General features: G+C 48.1%; 1 protein-coding gene across 1 annotated transcript in view; it reads right to left on the bottom strand.

Annotated features, from left to right (window-relative positions):
* Window positions 1–589: 589 nt before the first annotated feature.
* Window positions 590–15,785, bottom strand: part of RAB43 (RAB43, member RAS oncogene family) — a 32,916-nt gene continuing 17,720 nt past the window's right edge. Inside the window, exons 2-3 of the mRNA XM_004442929.3 lie at window positions 7,122–7,305; window positions 590–4,879 (exon numbers count right to left, since the gene is read on the bottom strand). Coding sequence (XP_004442986.1) covers window positions 4,629–4,879; window positions 7,122–7,305 — 435 coding nt within the window. The 3' untranslated portion in view covers window positions 590–4,628. The remainder of the gene's footprint in view (window positions 4,880–7,121; window positions 7,306–15,785) is intronic.

Genomic DNA, 15,785 nt, shown 5'->3' with positions numbered 1-15,785 from the left:
CTGGGAATAGAGCGGTGAGCAGGGCCAGTCTGGCCCTCATGGGGGCTCTCAGATCCTGACTTGGAATAACAGCTCCAATTTGTTGTGGCTGCAAGGCTTGGGCAAGGCACTCCCAACCCCTGAGCCTGTTGGCTCACCTGGAAAAGTATTATTTGGAAGGATGGTAACACCTCCCTCACAGGGCTGTAGGAGAAGTATAAGGGATGCTGGGCCTCATGCCCCCAGCAATCATCAAATAGTACGCCCCAACACAAACGCAGCTGAAGGAACCTGGGGCCAAGAGGGGTGCAGTGACTTGCCCAAGGTCATATAGGTATCTCTGTCAGAGACAGGACCCAACCCAAGCTCCTTCCTGCCCCTTAGGCACTGACTGCTTCTCTGCCCGGGGGATCCCACATTGATCTGGGGCAGAGAGGTCTTAACAGGGTTCCCGGCAATGGACGGGCAGTGTATAGGCCCGTCCACCGACCCCAGATCTGAAGAATAGTCAGGGGAAGCTGCCCAGGCAGGTGGGACCGACCATCTGCAGGAACGTGGCCACCTGAGCCAGCTCTGGGATCAACGGTAAGAGAACCAATCTTGGGCAACATTGGCTTGTTACAGAAATCTGTTTAATGGTTTAGGAATGTGTACACTCTGGCTCTGCTAAGTTTCCATAAAGGCAACTTTTCCATGTTTTAAAAAATAGATTTGATATAAAGATTTATATATTCATAAATAGGTAATGTGAAAAATTCCCAAATGCAAACGGCATCCTTGGGCTGGCTGAGGCCCTCCTGTCCCCCAGCAGTCCAGGCCGGCAAGGCTTAGAGGGTCCCTGAGGCCCCAGCCCCGGAAGTCCTCAGGGGGAAGAGAGTAACTGAATTCAATATGAATCAGGAGCTTCCTCCAGCTCCATTCCTGATGGGGCCTGTGTCCTTGGGGCCAAAACTCCCCTTCTAGGAGGTCCTCTTCAAGGAGCCCCCACTCTGGCTTAGGAGTCAGGATCGTGTCCCTCCCCGCCCCACGCCTCTTCCTGGGAGTATAAACACTAGTCTTCCTCTTGTTCTCCTCCGGCCCACATCACACCAGCCCCACCCAGGCCGCAGACTGCCCTCCTCTAGGCCTGGTGCCTGCCGGGACACTTCCTGGGCCTCCTTCCCCTGCCCCCTCGCCCGCACCCTGGCCCCTGACCCCACCTGCTCCTGTTCTTGAGTAATTTATAAACAAAGAGATTAAACTATTCTCTTGCCCCAGAGGCCCTGGGCTGCTGGGAGAAGAAACAGAGGCGGATCTTGTTTTCTGCCTCATGTGCTTCCCCATTTTCTCTTACCCAAGTCCGGGTCCCCATTTGACAGAAGACTAAGGCCCAGAGAGGTAGTGAGCTTCCCACCTGACGGAGCACTGCAGCGCAGGCTCCCCACATGGCAGGCAGTCACCATCACACTCGGGGCCAGGCCCTGAGCACTAGCATTTGTGTCTGAGATAGAGGGCCAGAAATGGCTTTAACCCAGGAACGAGGGACCTCGCAGGCCAAGGGGTGGGGAAAGAACTCATTCTTGCCAGAGGGTACTATGGGCAAGGGACTAGCTTGGGGGCAGGGCCAGTTCTCAGAGGTGTTCAGCTGGGTCATTTGTGAGATTCTAAATGACACGAACAAAAGGGCAGGGTCACTATGTGAAGGAGGTCAGGAAGGAGTTGGCCTGGACGGAGGGTGCTCCTGGGGGACAAGAAGGTGCTGGAGAGAAGCAGAGGTGGAGCTGTGGAGGCCTTGGACATCTGGGTCAAGTAAGGATGCATCCTGAGGGCCCCAGGGCACCCTGGAAGGTGTGAGAGCAGAAGGGGGCAGAACAGGACCAGGAGTGACCTTTCACAGTTGCCACTCTGAGAGCAGCAGGAGGGTGGCTTGGGGTAGTGAAGGCTGGAAGCCCAGGGGCCCAGGAGGTGGCCTGGATGAGAGGAAGAGGCCTGTCTGGAGCGGAGGGGCAGGGGGCACTTTGGGGGAGGGATCCCAGCACTGTGGTAGGGTGAGGAGAAAAAGCGAGGAGCCCAAGCTGAGCCCCGGATTTCTAGGCTAAACCCCTGGAGTGAGGCTGCTCCCGTGCCTGGAGGATGGAGTGGCAGGAGAGCCACTGGGCCCAGTGTTTCTGACATCTTGGGATCGTGAAAGGAGAGGAGGTGTAGTATTGTTTCCTTGGTTGCTGGATGAGCCAGGAGGCCTCCACTGAGAGGAAACCTCCTGGTCCTAGGCTGGGCCCGCTGCTCCCTTCCCCCTTCTAAGCCACGCCTTTGCAGGGTTTTAGGCCTCCTGCCCCAGGGGTGGGAGGTGGAGGGGGATGGCTCACAGACCAAGGTGACAAATGAGCCCCTGCCACCAGCCAGCTACCTGTTCCTGTGTCTACGCTGGATCCTCATGGCAGCCCAGGGTAAACCTGTGAAAGAGATGGGTGGAGGGGCCTCCCTCTTTCCGTAACCCCTGCGAGGCAGCTGAGGGCCACCCCCAGTCCTGAGGCAGAGGGGGCAGCAGGTGTAATGGGCAGGGTCAGTACCTCTGCTCCTCTGGAACTGGGGCTCCAAGTCAATCACAGGGTGCAGGCCCAGGTCTCTGCTCCAAGACCCTTTGCATGTCCCCCAGCCCCCACAGCAGCAGGTCTCTGCAAGGTGGGGCTTCATGAACTTTCTCTTCCAGTTTGAGCCTGGGTTGAATGCCCAGCTCTGCCCCAACATCAGCCCCAGGTAGAGAGGTCATGGGGCTGGAGGACCTTCGTCATTAACCTGAATGGGGCCCCTCTTTAGGGAACGCCTCAGTGACAGGCACTGTCTACTCCGCAGGTGGAGCCCAGGCACTGCAATGGAGGAGCCGGGCAGACACGAGCTCTCCCTGCCAGCAGCTGGGCCCCATCCCATCAGCAAGACCACTGAGGAATGAAGCCAGGCAGCCTTCTTTCTCCCAGCTCCCACCCCACCACAGCTAGCAGTGGGCTGACTCCCCTCAGTGCAGACCCCTGTGCAGCAGCTCCTGGCCAAACCAGGCCAACATCCTCCTTCCCCTCCAGAATCAGGCTCGGCCATTCCACGGCTGCCTCTCTGCCTGAAAGGGAGCCATCAGCCCTGCTTGTCTCTGTCTCAGCCAGGAAAGCCCGTCCATGCCCAGCGCTGCCTCCCCAGACTGCTGTGGAGCTGCTGCAAAAGGCCTGGCTTCTTGCTCAGCAGCCAAGCCTGCCTGGGACAGGGGGTGCCGCAGACTAAGGTGCTTGGAGTGGAAGATGAGGGAAGGCTGAGCTGGAGCGCTGTGGCCCAGCTCCGGGGCTGGAACTGAGCCTGGGGCGCTGCCTGGGCTCTGAGAGGCTCCGGGCTGCCCCTCGCGATGTGGCCTCGCCTGGGGCTCCCAGAGCAGTTTACTTCCTGAGGGGCCGCAGGACCTGGGCTGGGCTGACATGGAGGGACTGGAATCGGCTTGGGAAGATCACCTGCCGCCCCCAGCCCAGGCCTTGTGATCCTGAGCTACACCCCCGAGTTTGGTGCCGCTTCCAAGAGCCCCAGTGATCCCAGCCCCCACTGCCTTCTATCCTCAGCACCTGGCCATGGAGGGCGGGTGGGCCCAGGGGGATGGAATGGCCAGACCCAGCACCGCCAGGGCCTTGCCTTTTTCATTTGGGAAACTCCATAAGCTAGACTGGGAGCGCTGGGGAGCTGACGCTCTGAATGTGGCAGGAAGGATCCCTGCACATGGGGTAAGCCTGGGTGCCCTGAGGGTCCGTCTCAGACCTGAGCCTCAGAGATGCGAGCTTGAACTTTTCCCTTAAATGTCCACATTCCTATCTCATTCCCCTGCTCCCCAAGCTTCTGAGAGCCAGTACTGAAGAATTAGCTGGTTTTGCAACCTGAGTGGCAAAACTTCGGGCCCCAAGCCAGCAGATGGTCCCCAACTGGCTGTGGGCCATGACCCCACACTTGTGCCAATGAAAACGAGAAGCTACATGGAAAACCAGAAAACTTGAAAGGTCTTGCTATAAGGCAATGGGCTGGGCCCCAAGGTGTCTGTGAGCTTAGAGCTGGCAGTGAAGAAAGGAGGCAAGTTCCTTGCCCGGAAGGAGTTAGGGCTATCGTGGGGCTGTACTCAGGAATCGAGTCTGTTGGGCTGGTTGCTCTTGCTCTCTGCGGCTACATACAGAGGCCCTGGAATGACCTGGAAGAACCGAGGGCACCAGCCACATCGCTGGAAAGCCGTAACCTGCTGCCATAGCTGCAGCACACTCAAGGTGTGAAATGGTCAGAACTAGTACACGTGGAGCAGGAGAGGCACATTCCTGACACCTCTCCCCCTGCGGTCCACACCAGCAGGCTCGAGCCAGTCCTGGAATGTGAAGAACGCAGAGGGGACAGCTGCTGGCTGGTAGGATGGGCCCCACATCCTACCCTGTGCCAACAGGCCTCCCGCAGGAGGTATCCTGCTTCTTCCTTCCTCGTGAGTAGCTTTCCCATCAAGCATCCAGGCCACAGGATGGACAATTCCAGGACTTTATCCCACTGCCCTAGAATCGCTGGTGCTCTGGAGGGCCAGCTCTGGAGGGCCAGCTCTGGAGGGCTGGGCTCGGCAGGCCAGAGAGAGAGGTGTGGAAGCCCCACCTGCCTGCCCTGCACCCCGGTCAGCACCCGCAGCCCCAGCTCTCTCCGATGTCCTTGCTATCCAGCTGGATGTGGTCAGTGCTCTTCTCACTGAGCAGAGGGCCCCCGTGCCTCATGACCAGCTCCGTGGCCACCCTCACAAAGGCCTCCTCCACGTTGCTCGAGTCCTTGGCAGACGTCTCGATGGCACACAGGATGTCGTAATGCTCTGCCAGGCTCTGTGCCTCGGCCAGCGGGACCTCGCGGAGCTCGCTGAGGTCTGACTTGTTCCCTGTAGGGAAAGGCCAGGTGCAGCTTGGTAAGACCCACAGGTGCCAGGCAAGCCCTGTCCTACCTGGCAGGGCCAAGCTGAGAGACCCAATGCCATCCATTGCCCTCTGTCAGCTACCAATAAACACAGTTGTGCATAGTAATCTATCTTGTTTTTAAAAAAACCTTTCATATTTTAAAGCTCTTATTCTATCCTTTAGTCCCTCATTTTTTTCTTTTTTATCTTTGCCAGGGGCTTGTATATTTTATTGCTTCTTCCTAAGAAATAGAAGCAGTAAAGTCTGGTGAAAAGAATACAGTACTTTAGAGCTAAAGATAACCTGAGTAGAAACTCCAGCTTCCTATTACTTGCTGTGTGACCCCTGGGCAAGTCACTTCATCTGAGTCTCCATTTCGCCAGCTGTGATGCCAACTTCAGCAGAGTAGGGATTAAATGATGCAATGAACATGAAAACATCTGGCACTTGGCAGGCACTCCATAAATGTTGAAGTAACAAAGAAATCTGGCATTTCTGATTTTTTTTATTTTGCTAAAATTTTGTTATGCTTATTATTTATTCTCTCCTATTTTCCTTTGGAATTTTTTTATTCTCTGTAAGATCATGGCTTTTGATTGTTTTGCTTTTCTGATAGTAAGAGCACAGGCTACCACTTTACCTGAGAGTACATCTCTGGCTTCTCCTCTAAGGTGTGAGATGTTCCATTACATTCTAAATAATCTGGTAAACTGCTCCTTGATCCAATTTCTAGAAGAATTTTTTTAAGTCTCTAAGTGGTTGACTTTTGTAATGTGATTATAGGGAGGACAAAAAAAAAAAATAGATAGGCATCTATAAAGATCTAAAATTTCTTTGGTAACCTTAAATGATACAGCAACCAATTTCAATTTGTGGAACTTATTTCGATCCTGATTTCACCAAACTGGAAAAAAAAAAGCACATGTGACATTTATGAGCAATTATAAATTTGAACACAGATCAGCTATTTGATTATATTAAGGAAATGTCAATATTTTTTAGATGTGAAAACGGTATTGTTATATATCTTGTAAGTGTTTGTATCTTTTATAGATTCATGTTGGAATATTTACAGATGAAATAGTTTGGTGTTGGGATTTGCCTCAAAACAGATACAAGGGGTGGGGGATGAGGGTAGAGATGAAATTGGACATCAGTTACTAATTGCTGAAGCTGAGTGATGGGTATCTGTACAAAATGGTATTTTTGTATTTGTATAAAAAGCTCTATAACAGAATGTTTTATTTTAAAAGTCCTGGATAAAAGGGAAGTGTAACGCCAGGTAAGGAGAGCTCCATTCCGGCCTGGGGAGTCAAGCTCTGCTGAGTGCTTCCAAATCCCAGTCTAGGCAGGCTGTGGAAGGCAGGCTGCATGGAACCAAGTGCCACCTTTTTCCCAGCTGAAGCCATGTCCAGGCCCCATCTGTACAACCTTATCTTAGAAGAACAGCCTGACTGTTGGGGCGAGGACCCCACGGACCACACAAATGATCTAAAGCTTCTAGAGCCCAGGTCTGGCAAGTTTATGTAGGAGGAAAAGGGAAAATGGAGACAATGGCACCCCTCTGCAGCAGCGGTTCTCACAGTGGGGTCCCTGGACGAGCAACATGGATGTCACTGGCGTCACCTGGGAACTTGTTAGAAACGCTCTTTCATAGGCCCCTCCCAGACTTGCTGAATCAGGGGCCTTGGGGCTAGTGCCCATTCTCTGTGCTTTAACAAGGCTTCGGAGTGATTTGGAGGCATGCAATGTTTGAGAAGCCCTGCTCTGCAGTGTGGTGTGACAGAGCAAATCACTGAATTATGATTGGCAGAACTGAACTCAAATTTCACAGGCTGTATGAACTGGGATAAATTACTTCACTTTCTGAGCCTCAGCTCCATCCCCTGACTAAGGAGGAGTAGCCAGAGTTAGGGGACTAAATCCAACGACACATGTGAAGATTTAAGCAGTGTTAACCACTGTGCAGATACATGGTAAGTGCAAAGCAAATGTTAGCTTCCTTTCTTCCTTCCTCTAACTCTGATTTTGAATATAACTTTATAAGTGAGTAGCAGGATCAGAATTTGCAAGATTACATACATAGTTCAAGCCTGGGCTCCTGCCTGGCCAAGCTCAGCCCCTCCCTGCCCTCCGGCTTGTCCTTTGTTTAAAAAGGAGAGGCTGAGAGAGACGGATCGTGGCCCCAAGGAACCATGCCCGCCTGCCCTGTTCCCCCAAGCTCACCGATCAGCAGCTGCACAATGTTGGAGCCCGCGTACTTCCTCACGTCCTCGATCCAGTGAGGCACCGACAGGAAGGAGCTCCTCTTGGTGATGTCATAAGCGAGGATGGCCCCATTGGCACTGCGGTAGTAGCTCTGCGTGATGGTGCGAAATCGCTCCTGGCCAGCCGTGTCCCAGATCTGCAGCTAAAGAAATAGGGGGTCTCCCATGAACCTTGTGGTATGGCCGAGCACCAGGGTACAGGGAGGGCAATGTGGGCACGCCCAAACCAGCTTTGGGCACGCCCAAAGTGCTGGTTCCACTGGGCAGGCCACCAGTCCACACCTTGGCAAGAATCACACAGGAGGGGCTAGAAGGTGGACAGAGAGAGAGAGAAGGCCTTCTGAGCCCTCAGAAAGCAACTCGGTGGACCAAATTTGAGGAAGACAAAGATGCAAAGGGAAGGTTGGCAGCCCTCATCTCTGCCCTCTCGAGTCCCAGGGAAAGGTGGTGAGGGGACAAGGGATGTACTCTGCACTGCAGCAGGAAGTGCCCTCGACCTTGGGTCCTCTATGTGCCCTCTCTCCCCTAAACAGTGGGCTCACTGCTGGGGAGGCTGAGCCAGAAGACCTCTAGCAGCTCAGTCTGGCAAGCTGGCTCCAGGTGTACCTGGCTGTGTGCATGTCCAGTGCCTTCCCCTCTCTGCCTGTAAATGCACCACTGTACCCAGTCATGTATAACCCTCCAGCATTAGGGTTCTCTACTTCTGCCTCAGCGATGCCCAGGAAGATGCTCACAACCTGGTGGTGAGGGGGCCTGAGCTGTGGCAGTGAGGGACCAGGGAAGGCAATGGGCAGAGTCCTCTTGTGGGGCTTTTACCATCAGCTGACCCAGCTGGGCCATAGGCAAGGAGCTTGGCGGCTTGTCCCGCCCATGTCTTCACTTAACACACACCCATTAGTGACTGCTGCCAAGCCATCCTGGACATTGGCCATGCAGGAGATGTGCCTGTGTGTGGCTTTCTGTGGAAGCAGCAGCCTGGCAGGAAAGACACCAGATAGGGCGGGGGAGGGGATGGGCGAGGGGCAAACCTGGATTTTGACTGTGCCCAGGCCAGAAGGCTGCCTACTCTGGGCAGCGATCATCAGCTCCAGGATGGACTATGGGCAGGCATCTGACTGAGCAGGTGTTAGGGCTCTCAGGGGCTCATGGCTTGCCTTCTCTGCTCCACAAATCATAGGTTCTCGGGGCTCTCTAAAGATAAACACGAGCCCTTGGTCTCCACCGTGCTGCAGGTCCATCCATCCTCCTTCTCTGGTGCAAGCACTCTGGGTGCCTCTTTATCTAGTTCTCAAGGTGTGGGAGGTCCTCTAGACTATCTGGGGTGGGAATGGACCCCAGAGGCCTCAGATAATTCCACAGGGCAGGGCTTCTGGCCCTGGCACTGTGGAGGTGACCACCTTTTCCCTAGGCCCCACTGGGGAAGAGAGAAGTCTGAGTTAATGAGCTCTGGGCCACAACATGCCAAATAAAATCTTCCAGTCCTGAGATTTCCTATTTACTCCTCAGCTGTGAGAGGCTCCAAGGAAACCAGGCCCCATTCTCCATAGCTCATGGTGTCTGCTAGCTCATGCGTGGGGAGAAGCGAAAGGAGTGAACTTTGGCACTACACAAACCTGGGATCCAGATGACCAAGAACTCATCTCCATACCCCAGAGGGGAGCATACAACACAAAAGACAGAGGCCAAACACAGCATAAAGCAACTTGGAGGAAACAGAAACTATACAGAGGCAAAAGCCTAAAAAACAATCATGAGAATTTCAGAAATAGGAAAAGATCCATGAAACAATAATAGAACACTATTTTAAAAAACCAAAAAATTAGAGGGATCCATTCAGGAAAAAAAAAAAAAAAAGATCTTGAAAATTAAAAATACAATAAATGAGAAATGCAACATAAAGGTTGGAAGATAAAGTTGAAGAAATCCCTCCAAAGTAAGAAAAAAATACCAACAGATGGAAAAAAAAAAAGAAAATTGTAGAATCAACCTAGGAGGTCCATTATCAGGATATTAAGAGTTTCAGGAAAAAAGAATAGTAAAATCAAGGGGAGAAATCAAAGAAGTACTTCATGAAAATTCTCCAGAACTGTCTGAAAGGCCCACTAAGCACACACACAAGGGAAGAAGAGAGACCCACACAAAACACGTGACTGTGGGAATTCCAGAACAAGGGGGAAGAGGAAGAGATCCTAAAAACTTCCAGAGAGGAAAAAAAAAAAGAAAAAGATAAAACAGGTTTCAAGGTTTCACACAAAAGATCCATATGGCATTAGATATTCAATGAAACAATGCCTAAAATGATTTCCAACCTACAATTCTCTACCCAATCAACTATCAGACAAGTGCGATGGTTTAATAAAGGTATTTTCAGACCTATTGGCCTCAAAAAATTTACCTTCCTTTCACCCTTTCTCAGGACGTTACTGAAGGTTCCTCTGTCTAAAGAAATCAACCAAAAATAAGAAAATGTGGGATCTAGAAAACAAAGAATTTAACTCAAAAGAGAGGCAAAGGGAATCCCCAGGATGGTGGTAGAGGGAGATCCCAAGACAATAGCCAAGCAGTGAGCCTGGATGTCAACCCACCTGGAGCAGGCCACAGGGCTCTGGGGGCAGCTTCCAGCTCCGACAGAGTAACGAGTGGCAGACAAGCCCTCCCTCCATATACAACCATTAGATTGAAAAATACGGGAGGCTGTCATTTTCAAGATGTAAACACCAAGGAGCACAAGACTGTAATCCTGAAAGATGCAAAACTCATGAAATGCACCACATGATCGCCATGACTCTCTACCTGGGGACAGTTTCCTGACCATAGGACAGTGGGCTAGAATCTAAGCAGAGTACGGTGGTCCCACTGAGCTGAGAAGGCAAAGATCAGAGTCTGGAGCAGCTGATGTGACTGGGAGGAGGAGCGATGCAGGGGGTGGGAGAGCCTACAAGTCTATGTCGGGGGTCCCTGTGAGTCCTTGCCTGAAGGCTCCATGCACAGGGGGAAACTACCAGAATCTTACCAGAGAGTGGCTCCTACAGGGTTGAGAACAGACCAGAGATAGAGGTACAATAAGTGAAGCAGAAAATTCATTTGATGAACTTAACAGCAGAATGGAGATGGCAAAAAAAAAAAAAAAAAAAAAAATCAATGAACTTGAAGAAAAATCAATAGAAATTATTCAATCTGAAGAACAAAGAGGAAAAAAATTGAAGAAACATGAACAGAGACACAGGGATCTGGGACAACATCAAACTGTCTATATTCACGTAATTGCAGAACCCCAAGCAGAAGAAATACAGACTATATCATTGCAGACTATAACCAAACTGATGAAAACCAAAGGTAAAAGAGAAAATTTTTAAAGCAGTCAGAAAAAAAAAAAAAAAAAGATGTTCTATGCAGGAGAACAACAATACAAATGACAACTGCCTTCTCATCAGAAATAATGGACGCCAGAAGACAACGCTGAAAAGTGCTAAAAAGAAAAAAAAAAGTACTGAAAGAAAAACTTTCAACACCAAAGTCCATATCCAGGAAAAAATATCTCAAAAATGAGGGCAAAATGAAGATATTTTCAGATAAGTGAAAGTGGAGAGAATCTCCCTGGAAGGCCCGCACAACACGAAATGCTAAAAGATAGTCTCTAGGCTGAAGGGTAACGATATTAAATGGAAACTCAGATCCACAAAAGGAATGAGATGTACCAGAAATGGTAAATAAGTAGGTATATATAAAACATTATTTTTTCTTCTTGTAATTTCCTTACAAGACAACTGACTGTAAAATTATAAATAATGACTGCAAAGTGGGGTTTATAATGTACTAGAAATAAAAAATGACAATAATAGCACAAAGGAAAGGAGGGCAGATACATGAAATTATGCTATTGTAAAGTTACTACACTTGTGAAGCATCAGATGTGAGGTGAGAAATGAGAAGTGTCAGTTGTGAAGTATGAAGTGGTACAAAATTGACTCCAAAGAGACTTTATAAGTTAAGGATGCATATCATTAGCTCTATTTCAACCAATAAGAGAAATAACAATTCAATAGAGGAAATAAAATGGTATTCCTGAAAAAAAAAATTCAATTAAACCAAAAGAAAGTGGGAAAGGAACAAAGGAATAAAAAATGGAAGAGATAATAACAAATGGTGGATTTAAACTCAACCATGCCAATAATTACATTAAATATAAACGGACTAAGCATATCAATTAAAAGCTATAGTTGTCAGATGGGAAAAAAGGCAAGATCCAACTATACGCTATCTACTTAATACCTATATTGTATCTACCTGCAAAAATAGGTAGACAGTAAGAGAATGAAATATATATATATATATATATCATAAAAAGTAAGCATAAGAAAGTATAGTCATGTGTTGCTTAATGACAAGGACATGTTCTAAGAAATACCCTGTTAGGCAATTTTATCATTGTGCAAACATCATAGGGTATACTTACACAGACCTAGATGGTATAGCCACACCTAGGCTCTATGATACTAATCTCATGGGACCACAGTTACATATGCAGTCCATCATTGACCAAAACATTTTTATGTGGCACATGACTGAATAAGAATGATGGTTATGGTAATATCAAAGTAGACTTCCAAACAAAGAATTACAAAAGATAGACATTTCCTAATGATAAAAGAGGCAATTTATCAGAAAGACATAATGATACTAAATATGTAGCACCCAATTATTAGTTTTAAATTTCATGAAGTTAAAACTGACATAACTAAAGGGAGAAACAAATCCACAATTGCAGTTGGAGATTTTAACACCTCTCTCTCGGTAACTGATAGAGTAAGTAGACAAAAAATCAGTATGGATAAAGAACATCTAAACAATATTATTGATCCAATTGACATTTCCAGAACACTACTACACCCCAAACTGCAAAACAGCACATTTTTTTTCAAGTGGACATGGAATATTCACCAAGATAAACCATATGCTGAGCCATCAAATGTCTCGATAAATTTCAAAAGATGGAATTCTTATAGAATATTACCCTAACCACAAGAAAACTAAAATAGAAATCAAGAAAGCTCTGGGAGAGACTTCTTCAAGAAGATGGAACTGAGAGAAAGCAATATATTGAGTGGAGAGTTATAAAATATGTTAGACAGACAGAGAGGAGAGTTATACCAATTAGGGGAGAGTTTGGAGACGAATTAGTGGTAAATACATAGACACACAAGCAAAAACAAGATGATTACTACTGCCAGGAAAAACTAGTGAACATGGGAAATGAAACACAATGGCAGCATACTCCACGACTTAGCTAGGAATAGCATTTACTAATCATAATGTAATTATTCAATCATTTCAACAAGTACTTACTGAATACCTGCTATATGTTCTAGGTACTAGAGATACCAGAGCCAAAAAAAAACAGATGCAAATTCCTGTCCTCAAGCTTACAGTCTAGTGTGGGAGAGAGATGCTAAGTAAGACAATAGGTAATAAGTATTTATTGAAAAATATACTTAATTATATATAAGTATATAAAATAAGCAAAAATATTAATATAAAATAAGTAATAAAAATAATAAGTATGCTAGATAGTGATTAAGAAGGAAAAAACAAGCAGGGGAAGAAGCTGTGAAGTACGGTAAGGAATGAAGTTTTAGATAGGATGGCCACAGAAGGCCTCACTGAGATAACTGTTGGGTAAAGATCTGAAGAAAGGGGCCGGCCTGGTGGTGCAAGCGGTTAAGTGCGCGTGCTCCACTGCGGTGGCCCGGGGTTCGCCGGTTCGGATCCCGGGCGTCCACCAATGCACTGCTTGGCAAGCCATGCTGTGGTGGCGTCCCATATAAAGTAGAGGAAGATGGGCACGGATGTCAGCCCAGGGCCGGTCTTCCTCAGCAAAAAAAAAAAAAAACAAAAAAACAGGAGGATTGGCGGATGTTAGCACAGGGCTGATCTCCTCACAAAAAAAAAAAAAAAAAAAAGATCTGAAGAAAGTCAGCTAACTGTGCAGATGTCCAGCTGTGCAGGAAGGTAGAGGAAGCCAGCTGTGAAGATGTCTGGGAGACGAGCATTCCAGGGAGAGAGAAGTGCAAGCGCAAAGGCCCTGAGGCAGAGACATGACTGGTACATTCAAAGCAAGCAAGATCAGTGTGTCTGGAGCAGAGTAAAAAGGAGCAGAGTCATAGGGGATGATAGAGAAGTAAACATCAAGGGGGCCAGATCACATAGTGCCTCACAGACCGTAGTAAGAACTTTGGCCCTCACTCTGAGTGAGGTGGGAAGCCATGGGAGAGTCTGAAGCAAACTAGATATATACTTTTCAACAGGATCACTCTGACTGCTGTATTGAGACTAGATCAAAAGACAGCAAGGACAGAAACATGGAGACCAGTTAGGAGGCCCTGGCCACAATCCAGGTAAAAGATGGTGGTTGGACCAGGTGGTAGTTGTGAAGAAAGGAAGAAGTGATCAAATTCGGGATATATTTTGAGAATAGAGATGAAAGGAACTTAATGCTGATCTAATCAATATTACCACACAACTCTGTCGGGAGGATGCAGTGTGAATGTGTGTGATGGGGCTGGGGTAGTGCTGAGAGTTAGTTAAACTCGCATCTTCCAAGGTGGGGAATCAATAGATAATGCCTATAATTGGGGGGTGGGGGGTGGGGGCGGGCAGGAGGGGAGCAGCAATATAAGCAAGAGAAATAGAAAAATCCTATCAATTAAAAAGAGTTGGAAGTGATTGTCCCTCTAGGGTGGTGGTGGGGGTATCAGGAAACCTTTTTGTAACAAGCCTTGTCGAACCAAATGACTCTTTAAACCATACACAAGTATAACTCTGATAAAAATAAAAACTAAATTAAAACCCAACAAAATAGCTACAGATTACAGTATCTAGGTCAACCAATTGGTGCCATTTGGGCAGTAATGGAGGAGATATTTTTGGAAAGTAGGTCCTTCCCATGACTGGTAATATTCTCATCCTACTCCCCCACATTAGTGGAAGGGAAGGAAAAGAGCAGTGTTGGTGCTCTGGAGACCAACTGGCCTGAGATAATAAACCAGTTCTGTCACTTACCAGCTTGCTGTCTCTGGGCTAAAACTCAATCCAGTTTTTCATCTGTAAAAAAAAAAACGTGCTGTTGGGGCCGGCCCCGTGGCTTAGCGGTTAAGTGCGCGCGCTCTGCTACTGGCGGCCTGGGTTCGGATCCCGGGCGCGCACCAACACACCGCTTGTCTGGCCATTCTGAGGCGGCGTTCCACATACAGCAACTAAGAAGGATGTGCAACTTGACATACAACTATCTACTGGGGCTTTGGGGGGAAAAAAGGGGGAAAAAAGGGGGAAAAAAGGAGGAGGATTGGCAATAGATGTTAGCCCAGGGCCGGTCTTCCTCAGCCAAAAAGAGGAAGATTGGCATGGATGTTAGCTCAGGGCTGATCTTCCTCACAAAAAAAAAAAAAAAAAAGTGCTGTAAGAGTCAAATGAAAGATTCAATGTGCACAGTGCCTAGCACAGAGAAGGTGCTGGATAAATGCATCCATTTAACAATATTTACTGAGCTATTATAATTTTTCACTGATGTTTTTAGTATATGCAAAGGAGCTTTAAGGCAAAGTAGAACATATAAAGTGCCCAAAGAAAAATATATTGGTCTGTGTGCACGGTCATTCATTTGTTCAATATGTACTAAGCTTCTGTCATGTCCCAGCCCCTGTTCTAGAACTGAAGATATTGCAAGCAATGAAACAAAAACACAGCTCACATTCTAGTAAAAGGAGGAAGACAAGAAGAATGCAAATAGGATACTTGCAGAGAGGGATAATGAGCACTCTGAAGAAAATTAAGGTAATAGGAGAGACTCCCCGGGATGGGGGCCTCCTAGAGTGGTCACAGAAGGTGACACTTGAGCTGAGGCCCAATGATGAGGAGCCAATCATAGGAACAGTGTTCAGGCAGAGGGAACAGTGCCAAGGCCCAGAGGCAGAACAAAGCTTGCCATGTTGGAGATACAGGACGGGCAGTGCGGCCAGATGGTAGTGAAGAAGGAATTTGGAAGGAGATGCAGTCAGAGGCCTGCTGGAGCCAGACCACAGAGGATCTTGTAGGCCAGCATCAAGAGTGTGGATTTTATTTTTACTGCAGTGGGAAGCCACTGGAGATTGTCTGATTAGGGAAATACGTACCAGACACCTCTTTTATTTCACTGTGCCTATCTTAGCAGTCTACCTTGTACTCCAGCCATGGCAGCAGCAACCAGTTTCACACGATCTAACAGTCTGAAGAGCCTCGCTACACCAGGCGTGCCTTGCTGCCTGCCTTGGAGCCTCTCCAATTCTAGCCCAGGAGGCCTCCTGGAAACCACCCTAGCAATCATGACCCAGAAGTGAGAGGGACTTACCACCCTATTGATCGACCCTTGGCCAGTGGGGGGCAGGGGATGCCTGGGCTGGATCAAGCCCTACTTGCCCATGGCAGTGACCAACTTGAGAATGCAGCTTCTATAGCATTTCCTTCCATCTCTGTTTCACTCTCTCCAGTCCCCAAAACAAATGAGCCGCGAGCTCGCCCCTGTTTTAGGCTTCGTGTTCCAGGGGAGCCCAGACTAAGACAAGATGTGCTCTGATGTCTGTAAAGTATC

Source organism: Ceratotherium simum, chromosome 5 (genome assembly GCF_057802395.1).
Source record: "Ceratotherium simum simum isolate JZ-2026a chromosome 5, ASM5780239v1, whole genome shotgun sequence".
Lineage (NCBI taxonomy): Eukaryota > Metazoa > Chordata > Mammalia > Perissodactyla > Rhinocerotidae > Ceratotherium > Ceratotherium simum.
This window is presented reverse-complemented; position numbering and strand designations above follow the sequence as displayed.